A 15,653-nucleotide genomic window follows, 5' to 3' on the forward strand; every position below is an offset into this window, starting at 1 on the left:
GTCACTGAATATGTAAATTACACAGGGTGACGCCACCCGACGGGACAGGAACGGTTCACAGACGAAGGAAGTTCTGTGGGAGAGGTGAGTGTGTGAAACAACTTTCACCCCGCAGGAAGTCCCATCACGAGTGTCATCTGAAGAGCTCAAAGACCTGCCGAGTATGGCAAGCCGTTTTAGCTTAAATTGAACCCAGCCTTACTCGTAATTTCATTTTTGCTAGTAAGAATTCAATTAGAGAACTTTACAATTCAATTCGTACTAGTAGCAGTTATTAGTGAGCTCTGTAATTACTAGTAACAATTACAATTAGAGAGCTCAAATGAATTTTTACTAGTCTCCATTGACTTCCATTCATTTTTAATTACAGAGCTCTCTAATTGAATTGTTACTAGTAAGAATTACAAATACAGAGCATTCTAATTCAATTCTTACTAGTAACAACTCAATTGCAGAGCTCTGCAATTATAGCTACATATCTCTAATTCATGTTTTTACTAAAAAATTCAGAGCTCTCCAATTAAAAATTAATTGAGGTCAATGGAGACACGGTAAAAATTCATTTGTAGAGCTCTCTAATTGGAATTGTTTCTTGTAAGAATTCAATTAGATAGCTCTGCGATTGTAATTCTAGTAATAATTGAATTGTAGAGCTCTCTAATCGAATTCTTACTAGTAAAAATGTAATTCCGACGAGTAAGGCTGGGTACAATTTAAGCTGAAACGGCTTGCCATATGCCGAGAGTCAAGTGTTTATTCTTCCCCTTCAAACTGATTTAACGGATGTGAGTTTTGATCTCTTAGTTGAATGGCACAAGGTTGGCCTCATGTGTCTTCTTAAGGAAAGCTTGAAAAGCAGACAGCATCTGAACATCTTTTTTTTTATCATAATTTCATGTGAGAAACGAGCAATGACCCCCTCCTGCCATTCCATCATGTACCACAGCTGGGCCCCCTTCACTTAAGTCTCGAGAATCTCCTATTTGGAGTTTGCAAGCTCCACCCCCTTTGAGATCCTGAGTATCAGGAGCTTCTTACTGGTGGAAGGTTATTAAATTCCCAGCACAGACTGGCTCACTCAGGGCATCTCAGCACAAGAGCTCACTGGAAGCAGGTAAGCAGCTCTTATTATCCCAGCTACTTGTAGCTAGCTGAATGGTTTTTATGGCCTGAGGAGCATTTGCCTGGAAAATAATTAAACAATAAGTTATCTGTGGGTAAAATATTTAATGCAAATTGACATATATAAATATATGCACAGAGATATTCATGTGGTTCACTGTGAATTGATGAACCATGCAAGCTACAAGATAAAAAAACTGGAGGAAATTAATTTTATCATCTCTAAAATAAAAATCCTTTTATTTACTTGAATTGTAACATTGCATACATTTAGTAGTATGTATAATGCATAAGAAATATATATGTATGGTATGTTTATTTTTTGATTTATTTACTTTGTTTCGATTTTATTGCATTGATAAAAAGCTTTCATTTATAAATTAAATTGCATATCATATATTTAAATTAGGGCTGTGCAAAGATCCAAAATAAAAGTTTGTGTTTACATAATATATTTGTGTGTGCTGTGTGTAATTATTTTGTATATATAAATGAACACACGTGCATGTATATATTTAAGAAAATATGTTATTCATATATAAAATATTTACATTTATACATAATATAGATTATGTATTTATTTATACAAAATTTACGTGCAAATAATTCTTAAATATAGACATGCATGCATATGTATTTATACAAAATAATGATACACAGCACACACACATATATAGGCTATAATGTAAACACAAACTTTTATTTTGCATGCGATTAATCGCAATTAATATATTCTTTTGATTTCTTTCCCATTTTAACTTTAGGGTTTAGAGCAGTGTGTGTGGCAGAGTTCGTCTCATTCTCTCTTGTTTTTAGCGTCGGGTCTGTTTTGGGTCACCGGTTCAGCCCAGCTTGATCTCAGTGTGTCGAGAGTGACACCGCCAGCATGACCAAGAGTACCGGGGAGAAGCCGCGCGCGCGCAGTCGCGTGCAGCAGTTCCGCGAGAGAATGCAACTGCGTTCCCTAAAGGCGAGGAAGAAAGTCGAAGACATCAGTAAAGAGGACGTCAAGTCCTTTCTGAGAAGAAATGCTTTTGTGCTGTTCACCGTTGGAGCTGTGGTCTTCGGTCAGTGCACCTGAAATTACATTCATTCATAGTGTGAAAGTTTGTTCCAGAAGCCATCTAAACTGAAGTTAGTTGCTTTGACACACATCTACAGTACCTCTCAAACCACCGCACCACGCCACCAGTATTCACCAGTTTATGTTTTATTCAGGTATTGCGCTGGGATTTGCTCTGAGACCATATAAGATGTCATACAGGGAAGTGAAGTATTTCTCCTTTCCTGGTGAACTATTGATGCGAATGCTGCAGATGCTCGTGCTTCCCCTTCTAATCTCAAGTTTGATTACAGGTATGATGTTTTATTGTTTTTATTATTATTATTATTATTATTTTTTCAGATATGCAACAGTTCGACCTCACGCGATATAAAAATGCTTCATACAAAAACAGGAAACTGGAACTCACTGTAAAAAAATATTTTCATGATTTGTAATCACAACATTTTTCTTTTGTCAAATCAACTTAAATTATTTATGTGGTTCAGATAACATAATATTTTGAGTTTCTGATGATTAAATCAATCTCCTTCAGTGTATTAACTCAATTTTTTCATTTCAATGAACTCAAAATGTTTAGGCAACCAGGCTACTTCTTTTTTAAAGTTAAACCAACAGTTTTTTTTTACAGTGTAGGCCTGGTTTCACAGACAGGGCTTCGATTAAGCCAGGATTAGGCCTTCGTTTAATTACGGTATTTAATTAGCTTTTATAAACGTGCATATTGAGACCAAACAATGACACCAAGATATGTCAGTGCATGTTGCTTTCAGTTAAAATATGCATTTTAGTCTGGGACTAGCTTAAGCCTTGTATGTGAACCTGGGGTTTAATTAAAAGAATACAAGTGAAAATGGGGCGGTTCGAGGAAGATCCTCAATAGCTTCTCATTGGGTCTGAGCTGATGGGACCCTAAAAAAGTTGTCCAAGGCCCTGTGAATTTTACTAACAGACAAGTAAAGAGCAAATCAGTGAAGGAAGGACATAGTAAAACAAGGACACTAATAGAATGAGAACGTGAGAATGATGTGAATGTGGAATTGTGGGAGTGGCTGGACTTTTGAAGTAATTCATGTGAAAGAGAAACGGGATTAAAAGAGGCATGGAAAGGAAGGACCGGCCAATTAATGCCAACACAGAGAAAAAACAATTCAAGTCACTGTATATGTGAGAGAATTAGTGACTGAAACTTAAAGGCCTGGTTTCACAGACAGGGCTTAGATTAAGCCAAGATTAAGCCTAAGTAGCTTTTATAAATGTGCCTTAGAAAAAAACATTACTGGTGTGCATCTTGAGACAAAACTATGGCAGACATGCCTGTTGCTTTCAGTTAAAACAGCTCAAACATGTATTTTAGTCTGAGCCTAAACCAGAACTAAACTAGACTAGACTAATTTTAGTGAATAATTGTGGACAAATGTGGGCACAGAGGACTCGGGTGTGATCCTAATTTTTATTTATTATAAATTTTATATCACTGTCTTCGATAAAGTTTTGTCTATCCATTTATGGTGTTTTTTTTATTTTTTGGGGGGTATTTTTCAAATGTATTTACTTCAAAATGTACCATATTTTCTATGTAAATTATGCTTATTTTTATGTTTTATTTTTTTTAACTACATTAAAATATCATTCCAATAAGTTCTTAGAGCTAAAACCTAAAGATGAAGTGACTTTGCTGTCACCTGGTGTCTTATTTTGGCTTATTTTAGAATGCTCTAAATGACAGTTTTTCCCATTCATTTCTATGGGTGCCCATTTTTGACCCAAATACAAGATTAAGGAGTTGTTGTTTTTTTTTTTTTTTGTAGAATTGAGTAAAAAAAAAATGTGTCTGTGTTCAGGAGGCAAACTAAGGAAAAGTAGCCAAGTCTTGAACCGCTCAGATCAAGGGAAGTATTTTTTAAAAAATAAATCAAAACTATTTTGCCCACATTTGTCCAGAATACGGTTTTAGGGTTAAATTAAATAATGCTATTTTTTTATTAATATAATTATATTAATATATTATTAATATAATATAATATAATTAATAAATTAATAAATAAAATATAATATAAATAATATAATATACTATAATATAATTATAATTATATTATTAATAATATTACAATTTTATTAATAATTTGATATAATAAAATAATGTTTAAATAATAACTACTACAAATAAATATTATTATTTAAATGAAGTTATTACATTATTATTTGTTGGGCATTTTATTTGGTAATTGTGCCACACGTGGGTGTAAGATGGTGCCGTTTTATGTATTCACTTCTTTGTATCTGCACAACATGAGTCATTTCTTTAGTTTGATACGAGTGCATTGGGAGAGTGTTTGCTGTTGCCCTGGAGACAGAGAGAGGGGGGCGTGACCTGAAACGGGCCGCTGGAGGAATTTCCCAGGCCTGTCCAGGACAGAGAGAGAAGATGAGCGAATGCAATGTATGAGAGAGAGAGAAGTATGGTCGAGAGACATAGAGTGTGAACAGAGGAAATTGTTAACTGAGAGGCTAAACTTAAAAGGCTCTGGAGTTTAAAAGATTCTGGAGTTTGGGCCCCCAGGACGAACAATGGCTGCTTTCTCCTCTGGTCTGTGGATCAGGACCGCATTCAAAATTTGAACCTTAATTTATAAGTTATCTTGCCTAAGCAAATTGACTTCTGCTTAGATCAAACGATATAGTCCAGCTAAATTAATAATTTTTCACCACCACCATTTTTCATGTCTGTTCAAATTCTGGTTGGATTTTTGTATCAAAATCTTCGTACAAGACCTGATTTCATTAAAATCGTATTGATTCTGTGTAGGCATGGCAGCTCTGGACAGTCGTGCCTCTGGAAAGATGGGCATGCGTGCGGTGATATACTACATGACCACCACTTTCATCGCCGTGTTTATCGGCATCATTATGGTTCTGATTATCCACCCGGGCAAAGGCTCAAAAGATGAATTCGCCAAACAGCAGAAGATCGAGAAGATCAGCCCGGCTGATGCCTTCCTGGACCTCATCAGGTAATGCGACAGCCCATCGTTTACTCCAAAATACTGATATTAACCAAGTACTTTATTCAACACGTGCTGAATTACTTTTGCAGGAACATGTTTCCTCCTAATCTGGTTCAAGCCTGCACTCAACAGGTATGAATGTTTTCCCTTCATCCTATCACTCAAAATATCTCCGTTCAACAATAATCATAAACAATGATTAGTTTGATTTATTCTTGCTGATTTTTAAAACTAGTTCCTTCTCTTTTTTCCTGTAGTTCAAGACCCAATATGGCAAGAGGATCATTAAGGTGAAGATGATCGTGAACGATTCAATATTCAACCTAACGAACGCCACCCAGGAGATTTCCCAAGAGGAAGTGATTCCTCTCCCAGGCTCCACCAACGGGGTCAATGCCCTCGGGCTGGTGGTGTTTTCAATGTGCTTCGGTTTGATCATCGGGAGTATGAAGGAACAGGGACAGGCTCTCCGAGACTTCTTCGACTCCCTCAACGAGGCCATCATGAAACTTGTTGCTTTTGTTATGTGGTGAGTGATCCCAGACACACAAACCTTTGAGAGAGAGAAAAAAACTATCGTTAATGTTGCCTAGGATGGATTTCCCAATATTCGTTCCTTATTTGAAACATATCCATTAACAGGGAGCATAACATGTTATCAAGTGTATCTTAACTGGTAACTTTATCACATTTTTATCACTTAAATCACTTAAATAAAAATATTATATTAATATTCAAAAGTTCAGGGATCAGTCATTTTATTATAAAAAATTAACACTTTTATTCAGTAAAATCGTGATTGTAAAGGCATGTATAATGTTGAAACAGATCTTTATTTTAAACAAATGCTGTTCTGTTGAACTTAATATTCATCAAAGAAAAGAAATATATTACTGTTCCCACAAAAATATGAAGCAGCATTATTGAGAAATATTTATTGAGCAGCAGAGTGATTTCTGAAGGATCATGTGACACTGAAGACTGGAGTAATGATGCTGAATATTCAGATTTGCTGTCAAAGAAATAAATTACATTTTAAAATAGAAAAAATGTAATAATATTTCCTGTTTTTACTATGTAATTGATCAAATGAATGCAGCCATGAGCCATATCAACCATTATAATTTCAAATAGGCAATAAATATTTATTCAAATGTATTGTTATTTATATGTTTATTGGAGTAGTAATGTATGAGATTAACTTTGTGACTTACAATAACACATTGACAGAAACGCCTCATAATAACCTTCAGCTTACACTAGAATTAGATGAATTTCCTCTTCGTCTGGACAGAAATGTGCCCTGTGCTCTCGTTTTTTGTGACCTTGTTTCATGACCTCCTTTTCATTTGCATGAAAATGTCAGAATGACTCATTGACACTTTAGGAAACCTTATTTTACAGATGATCCATCCCTGATCCTTAATCTGTTTTCTTTCCACCGTTATAATTGGGTAGTTTACTTTTGTGACTGAGAATGGATGGTCCTGTTCGCAGGTATGCACCTATTGGGATCCTCTTTCTGATTGCTGGAAAAATCGTGGAGATGGATGACATCACTGAGATGGGCGGTCAACTCGGCATGTATACGATAACGGTGATAATCGGCCTCATGATACACGGCATGATCATTCTACCGACTTTGTACTTCGTCATCACCCGGAAAAACCCCTTCATCTTCATCACGGGTTTGCTGCAGGCCCTCATCACGGCTCTCGGCACCTCTTCCAGGTAGGGCCGACAAAGCCAAGCTGCCGAAATCGTGAGTATCGTGCTATGGTTTCACTTTTACACTTTCCATCCCCAGCTCTGCCACTCTTCCGGTCACCTTCAGATGCCTGGAGGAGAACAATAAAGTGGACAAACGCGTGACTCGATTCGTGCTGCCCGTCGGAGCCACCATCAACATGGATGGAACAGCGCTGTATGAAGCCCTGGCGGCCATCTTTATCGCCCAGGTTAACAACATGGACATGAACTTCGGGCAGATCATTACCATTAGGTGGGATTTTAAATATGTAAATCGTTCATTAAGAAAACAGAATGATACTGTATGTACATCACGATGTTGATATTTCTTTTAATGACGCAGCATCACAGCCACTGCTGCAAGCATCGGGGCGGCCGGGATCCCTCAGGCTGGACTGGTCACCATGGTGATTGTGCTGACCTCTGTGGGACTCCCAACCGATGACATCACCCTCATCATTGCAGTTGATTGGTTCCTGTGAGTGACCTCTTATAGAAACGTGATTTAAAAAGGGAATAACAATGCAAAAATATATATGAACACTCAAAAAACTTTTGCTGATAATTTAATCACCCACATCGAACATTTTTGATGAAAACATTCCAGCATTTTTCTCCATATAATGGACTTCAATGGGAACCAAACGGTTCAAGGTCCAAATGAGAGTTTCAGTGCAAACTGCAAACTGTTCAAAGGGCTTTAAACGACTCCAGACGATGAATAAGGGTCTTATCAAGTGAAACAATAGCTCATTTAATAAATAAATAACAAAGTTTAAGTTTTATAAGCTCAAATGCTCGCCTTGTTCTGTTCTGTGATGCGCGTTCGTGACTCTCCTGTTCGAACTCGTTCATCAAAATGAACAAATCTTTTCCCGAGTCAACTCATTCATTTCGTTCGTTGAATGAACCAAATGACACGAAAAAAGATTTGTAAATATAAAACTTGAGTGATCGTTTCGCTTGATAAGACCCTTATTCATCGTCTGGAATCGTTTAAAACCCTTTGAACAGTTTGCACTTTGCACTGAAACTCTCTTTTGGACCTTGAACCGTTTGGTTCCCATTGAAGTCCATTATATGGAGAAAATCCTGGAATGTTTTCATCAAAAACCTTAATTTCTTTTCGACTGAAGAAAGAATGTCATGGACATCTTGGATGATATGGGGGTGAGTAAATTATCAGCAAAAGTTTTTTTTTAAAGTGAACTACTCCTTTAAAATTGTAAGAATTACATGCTATGCAAGGTAAAGTATTTGGACACTTTCTGAATGTGATTGTGTTGACCTCTGTCAGACTACCAATCGATGACATCACCCTCACCATTGCAGTTGATTGGTTCCTGTAACCGACCTCTTATAGAAGCGTGATTTGATATGGTTTAAAAAGGGAATAACAATGCCAAAAATATATTAATTTGAAGTGTTTTGCAAAATCTTCTGCTAAAATGATTGAGTTTGGCACATATTCGGGACTCCCGTCTTTTCTTTCCTTTTTTTCATTATCAACCCAGGTGACATAGTTTGATCCGTTCCCATTAGACTTGCTCCATTTTTTCAATGCATTTCATGTAATTCAATAGGTTTTTACATAGAAACGTAATTAGGTTGGCCAAATTAATCATTCCAGATAGATCCCCTTTCCCACAAGTTACACAGCTAAAAGTGCCTCGATTTAAACTAGGATAAAAACTGAGCTGAAAGTTGAAAACTTTTTTGACGACCAATCAAGTATCGCTGATATATTACTGCCTGATGGTGAAATATACAGGTAAATAAATGTTGCACTTACAGGGATCGACTGCGCACGACGACTAACGTCCTGGGAGACTCTATAGGAGCTGGAATTATAGAGTTCCTGTCCAAAGATGAGCTTCAGGGCGGCGATGTGGAGTTGGGGAGCTCTGTGCTGGAGGAGAACGAAGTGAAGAAACCTTACCAGAAGATCCCTCAGGAGAACGACTATGAGAATGAGAAACCACCAGACAGCGAGACTAAGATGTAGAGCCCGCATGTTCAACGCCCAACCAAGGATTTAGTGTGTGTTTGTGTCTGTATATGTACAGCGGCCCCAGAAAACACTTAAGTGTAAGAATTGAATTGCATTATATTAGAGAATATCAAACTAAATGCATTTATTTGAAAGAAATATTGTATAAGCATGCTATTCAAGCAAACTAAAAAGTATTTGGACACTTTCTGATTGTGGAAATTTGGGAAATGAACTACACTTGACTTTATAACATATATATATATATATATATATATATATATATGCATGCAAATTTTGTTGCTATGAAATCAAATTCATACATTTGCTTGCATGCCAAAAGTGTTCAAATATTTTTTAGGGGCCATGTACACACACACATACACATATATACACACACATATATATATATATATATTTGTTTTGTTTTTGAATCTTTTGTTTTCAACCTTCTTTTTTCATTTTACTGTAATTTTGTTGTTGCTTTAGTTTGGTTCTCCAGGTCATACCGATTGTTGTTTTGATTTGGCAGGAGAGTTTTACCTTTACAAAAATATATAATAACCATTCCTTTTTTTTGTATTGCTTTTTCATTATTTTAATAATTAGCTGAAATGTGAATCTATGTAGGATATGGGGGGTATTGGTACTGTATGTTGGTCACACAAAGAGTGTTAAAATGAACATGGTCATGGATGTACACAAGACTGATTTGAATCAGAAATGAATGTCGGTGATCAAGTCATCTTCAAGTTCATTACACTTTGCTTATGCCAACATGAGGAGGAGACCAAGATTAAAAACTTTTGGGCTCTGTTTGTAACGTGGAGTATAAAATATGTATTACTGTAAATATCAAGTGAAAATTATGTTTAGCTTTGAAAGCTGCTTTACACATCTTCTTTATGTATGAGAAGACTCATCGATATTCCTCAGTGTTTCAGCAGCTATTTGACTTTTCTCTGCAGATCACACTAATTGAACTGAACAAACACTTGTGCATTTATGAGATTTACTTTATTATTGTTTTCTATTTTCCTATAGTTCATCCACTGACCCTTTTCTTGCCATTTGCTAACATTAATGATACATAGAAATAATAAGTGCTACTGAATATTAATAGTAGGAAAAGGGACTGAATGTTTACAGTCTTGTGATTGCAGTGACATAAGTCATTTTGAAAATATAAATCTTTTGAAAACATGCTGTAGACTGACATGTACGGCTGGAAACTGTGATCTTATATTTGCCTTCTTTAAATTTTTTCATGTCGCTGTATATTTCCTGTCTCAAAAGCAAAATGGGTGATTAGAACTATAGAGAAATGCATGTTGTGTGTTAAATATAGTTTTGAATAAAATGGAGAGAGGTGATGCTGCATTGTGTTGGAATTTTGATTAATGATAGGTGAGTAGCTGTGGTTTATTATAGCCTATTTTTCACACTTTCCAAAATTTTGATATTGGAGAATTAATCTTAATTAAACATGAATAGAATGTAAAATATAATTAATATATTCACATTTATTTATTAAGAAAAGGCCAGATTTTTTATTAATAGTTTCTGCAAATGAAGTAAAGATTAAAACGATCGACAAGAAACGTAAACTTCTAACGTAGTGGATAATTCAAAATGGACTTATGCTGCCATCTAGTGGTCAAATTTCTTCAGGAACCAATTTCATTAGGATTCTAGCAGTTGATAGGTGTATTTTAATGCATTATAAGCCGCAATTGTTATTAAAAAGCTCTAATAAGTTAAGGAAAAGGTGTGCTTGTCTCTGTTATGATGTCTTAATAACATCTATGTGCCTTCATTGAAGTCAACTAGCCTACACTTCACACTTGAAGCCACTGAAGTGTGAGGCAAGCAAACGTTTTCCTTAAAGGGACAGTTCAGCCAAAAAGGAAAAATCTGACTCTCACCATTTACTCACTCTCGAATTTACCCAAACCCGTGTTTTGTTGAACACAAAAGAAGATATTCCGTAATTCTTATACAATTTATTATTTACAATAATTGCTGGCAAGAACAATGGCTTGACATTTTTTCTTCATTACCTTTTTATAGTTTCTTTCTTTCTTTCTTTCTTTCTTTCTTTCTTTCTTTCTTTCTTTCTTTCTTTCTTTCTTTCTTTCTTTCTTTCTTTCTTTCTTTCTTTCTTTCTTTCACGGCTCAAATCAGGCTAAAACATTGTAACCGTTATTTAATTGCAGGTTTCATAGTGATAATCAGCCCCATATGGTGTGACAATATGTCTTGTCATTGGGGAATGTTGTCACATAAGGCCAACGGGTGTTCAGGGAACTGCATCTTTTGGTCCCTGGTGGAAATGTTTAAAAGGTTTTTTTTTTTTTTTTTTGTAGCCAAGACATTATGGCATGAGCTTATACAGAAATAAAAATATTCAGAATAAAATATGAAATGATTGTGAAATATTCAGAGTGGTGTAAACACTATGATGCCTGAAATATTAGTTTAGGACCGTGAGAGGGCGATATTGATCTCAGATCCAGATGCCTGTACCATAGTACACACACCGTCAATGAGTAGGTTCAGTCAAATCTTTGTGTAATATCTACCTTCACACACATTTTCATTCATCAAAACATTTTGATTTTAATTAGTTTTATCAATTCAAAAAGTTAAAAAGTTAAGGCAAGACACCACTGGTGAATAGGGTAAGTATATTTAACTAATTGATATCATATTTCCCCAGTTAATTAGCCTAATCCCGGGAAATTAAGACATTACATTTTATATTACAGGTTTTCTGAAATGTTATGTTAAACGGGCAAATGGGGCGTTATTTAATAAAAAAAAAGCATGTAAACTAATTTGCTTATTTACAGACACAAGTCTGATTTTTGGATAAAACCAGGTTCAAAATTAATTTAGGTGACATACCAGATTTCAAAGTTTTTATATATAGCTACAGGGGATTTTAGATAATGATTTCAACAGTATAGAAATCAGGAGAATGTCATGAACAAACCCCTCTAAAAACCATACATTTTTAGATCACTGCATGAGAAAAACATAATTTTGAGAACATATGTAATTGAAATATTAGGCTACAGACACAAAGAGATCAAGTGTGATAGGTATTGTAATAAACTCCTAAATGTGTATTTTGGATTTTTCCTTTCCACAAGTCTGAAAGAAGCAAAATAGCCCAAAATCGCTTGTTCATAAAAAAAAAAACCCCAATGGTTTTCCTTAATTACCTTAATTAGAAAAGTGTATTTTGCTTATAAGGCTCCACGTTAATTGTATACACATTTATACACGTTTAATGACCACACACATCTCAGATATTTGAATTACAGAGAGAAGAAGAGAGGAGACTGGAGGATGATAGAGGAGAGAGGATGGGAAGCAGGGAAGGGGAGGAGAGCAGGCAGCGGAAGTCGGCGGGTCGCTGCTGGTTGGTTCGGCGCCGGTGGAGGGAGTCATTCCTGCAGCAGTGCTTCCGGTCGGCATTTTGTTCTGCGAGAGAGAGAGTGAGTCTGTGTGGATTCTTTTATGAGCGCCCAGGAGCCTTTAGGAACCGAATCTTTTCTGCCATCGTCCGGAGTAAAGTGCGAGCTTCCGCGGGCGCTTACGAGAGGAACGACCGCCGCCCGTCCGTCTTCATGTTCGCAGTGAGAGGAAGCGGTGCGACCCGGATTATTGTTGTGAGAGGGACACAGCGAGCCCGAACCCCTCCACCTTCAGCTTCCAACAACAGAGCCTCAGGTAAACGCGCCAGACCCGTCTCGCTGGTTCCGAGTTGGGGGAGCACAGTAGCCAGGTGTCGGGGTGAGACGTGCTTCGGACTTTTCGAAAGGTTATCGGTGTTGTGCAGCCCTCGCTCAGTGTTAGCATACGCGTTAGCTCGGTGCGGGCCCCTCAGGCGAATCCGCGGTTCGGAAGGTTTGCGAGCGAAAGGCCAAAACGGGCCGTTCAAACGGACCCAACCGGTCCAGGGGTCTTGTCTGGATATGTAGGTGTGGAGCTGAGCCCGAAGCCCGGAGATAAGAGTCATACAGGCCTGCAGCTCCGCAGACCAGAGTAAACAATACTGCCCTCTCAGAGTAAACCTCATTCACCTTCTATCTGAGTCAACAACACTGTGCTTTTAGAGTAAAACCGCTTTCAGGATCTGTCAGAGAAGGCAAAATCATACCAGAACCATCCTTAACAACTTGAATAAACAATACTCTCATATTAGAGCAAAACTTGTTAGCCATCAGAGTAAACAATAGTCATACTACAGCAACCCTCATTAACCGCCTGACAGAAAAAGCAATACGCTCAACATATTTACATCAAGCCAAGTAAATAATATAAACATCTAAATTAGAAAGCAAACCTGATCAGACACGTCTAGAGCACTTATTAGACATCAGAATAGTTTCATTAATGAGAATTATGTTGGAGCATCTGTCAAAGTAAAGAGCAAACAATACAGTTCTGTATTGAATGACACTCAGAGACCATTTATAATCAAAAGAATCGTTATCAAAATATTCATAACTAGATGGTCGCGTGATGGGAATAGAAATTAATTATTGAAATGTAAAGGCCTTTACCTGCATCTCAATATTCTTTTCATTAACAAGGTGAAGAGTTTCAATGCTCGTTTACTGGTAATTAACTCTGACTTGAAGAGAATGTAAAGGATATTCAAATTAAGGTCCTAATGAGATTAATATGATCATAAACAAATATCCTAAACATTTGCAATGCTCAATCTTTGAATATATTTCGATGTAGCTAGTAATATTCATACATGTGTTTGTTTATATATTTATTTATAAAAAAACATAATGAAACAACCTCTTTTTATAAACAAAAAAAAAACTGTCTAACTCGTATATAAATTTTATAGAAAATTAATATATTTGAAATATTTTGTGTTTTAAACAGAATTTTTGAGATATGTTATTGGGTTTGAAAAATAAGATGATTTATTTTGACAGCTAGGAATGAATGTTGGGAATTCTGCTTGGTTTTAGCCGTTCGTATCCAGTATGTGCACCAATAGAAAACTGAAAGTTAATTCAAAGTTTTGTGTCTGTTGACAAGATTCTGGATTCGTTGCAGTAGAAATCGCTCACATTTATGACAAGACTGTCAGATTTGGTTTATTAAATTGCTGTGTTGTTTTATTGGAGCTGCTAGTGCTGGAGAAACATTGAGCTGTGGCTGTAATCTATCAATGAGTTTTCACATAGAAGACCAATATTAATGTATTAACCTTTAATATTAAAAAACAGGTGATCGAGATTGTCCTGAGCTGAACTTTAGTGTTTTTGAATAACTTGCCAGTTCATCATCATTTGATGCTTTTGCTGTAGATTTTCTCCTGTCATTACTTCTTGGATCAATGTTTGTGCACTCAAGAAAATGATTCGTCTCCTGTACTGTGCACAACTTTACAGTCACACTTTTCCTGAGCTGTGTTGCACTGTTGTCTAGTCTATAAGGCACCTTGTAGTATTTATAAATAATATTTTTGTAAATAGCCAGTGCTGGGTAACTGATTAGATATAAATCTGGATTATGTAATCAGATTCCAAAAAGTAAGTACTTTAAATGATATTACTTTTTAAAATACTCATAATCAGAATGCAGTTACTTTTTTATTGATTACTAAAATTCACAAAATTATTCTGAATTCGTTGATTCTTCCTAATTCTTAATTTTGATCTTTTCAATTATCCTTTCTCAATAGTTGTATGAAATTGCTCACACAGACTCACTTATCAGGCGACTAAAGGAAGAGGCCGCACAGCATAAACAAATAACATATTTAATCTTTTTTAAAAATAATGTTTTAATAAATTTGATTGATTTTAATTTCAAATTATTTATTTTTTATGATTTAATTCATTATTTACTTTTTGTAGTCTAAACGTGATGAAAAAGCAGTCAGCTTGTATTAAGTGTATGTAATAGATTTAATGAATCTACTCAACTGTATGTAGCTTTAAATATCTAGAACTTTGTTAGGAGTGTCAATACAGCGGTCCTATATTGCCGTATATATGTGTATATATATATATATATATATATATATATATCCAAAAACAGACAAAATGTATATGAGAGCGCTGAGTTTGTGTTGCACAATGTATGGTCCTTTTTGATTCGTTGTTGAGCAATTGTGGTCTAAAAATATTACTTTATTTTGTCCCTCAATTAGAGAATACCATCTTAAGAATTAGGGGCCGATACCGTTATAGTCTCCGTGTAAACTACAAAAACATGAATTTGTGAAAACTGACGTCATGATCATGTATATTAAACGTTCAATCAATCTATAGGAGCGTACTGGCCTGGCGTGATTAATACGACGTTTTCAATCGGTTTCACAGATCCGTGTGAACGAGGACTGTTTTGGCAACATTGTCGCCTGTGCATGAAAAAGCTCAAGAAAAAGCTTTTTTAATAGGGCTGTGCAAAGATTAATTGCGAGTTTAAGTTTGTTTCTTTACATAATATATTTGTGTGTGCTGCTGTGTGTAATTATTTTGTATTTATAAATACATATGCATGTATATATTTAAGAAAATGTGTTATTCATATATAAAATATTTATATATTATATAGATTATGCATTTATATATATATATACTCAGTATTTACGTGCAATTAATTCTTAAATCTATACATGCATGCATATGTATTTATATATACAAAATAATTATACACAGCACACACACATATATTATGT

The 15,653-nt window shown here is 35.6% G+C and overlaps 2 protein-coding genes across 4 annotated transcripts in view; both read left to right on the forward strand.

The window, feature by feature from the left end:
- The first annotated feature begins 971 nt into the window (after positions 1 to 971).
- slc1a3b (solute carrier family 1 member 3b) lies at positions 972 to 9,088 on the forward strand. 2 transcript variants are annotated; one of them, XM_039676143.2, is made up of 10 exons: positions 972 to 1,114; positions 1,939 to 2,189; positions 2,341 to 2,478; positions 4,995 to 5,199; positions 5,283 to 5,325; positions 5,451 to 5,722; positions 6,691 to 6,924; positions 7,001 to 7,195; positions 7,286 to 7,420; positions 8,737 to 9,088. In XM_039676143.2, the coding sequence occupies exons 2-10, from the start codon at positions 2,009 to 2,011 to the stop codon at positions 8,945 to 8,947; spliced, it is 1,614 nt and encodes a 537-aa protein (XP_039532077.1). In that variant the 5' UTR covers positions 972 to 1,114; positions 1,939 to 2,008; the 3' UTR covers positions 8,948 to 9,088. The 2 variants fall into 2 exon arrangements, with proteins under 2 accessions (XP_039532077.1, XP_088982259.1); XM_089126133.1 differs by lacking the exon at positions 972 to 1,114 and having other exon boundaries at positions 1,891 to 2,189.
- Positions 9,089 to 12,364: 3,276 nt separating this feature from the next.
- The window catches only part of nipblb (NIPBL cohesin loading factor b), a 35,667-nt gene continuing 32,378 nt past the window's right edge, over positions 12,365 to 15,653 (forward strand). For both annotated transcript variants that reach the window (XM_039676138.2, XM_039676139.2), the window contains exon 1: positions 12,365 to 12,670. The gene's annotated coding sequence lies outside the window, so the exon portion shown is untranslated. The remainder of the gene's footprint in view (positions 12,671 to 15,653) is intronic.

Source organism: Pimephales promelas, chromosome 23, assembly GCF_988280905.1.
Source record: "Pimephales promelas chromosome 23, fPimPro1.hap1.1, whole genome shotgun sequence".
Taxonomy (NCBI): Eukaryota; Metazoa; Chordata; class Actinopteri; order Cypriniformes; family Leuciscidae; genus Pimephales; species Pimephales promelas.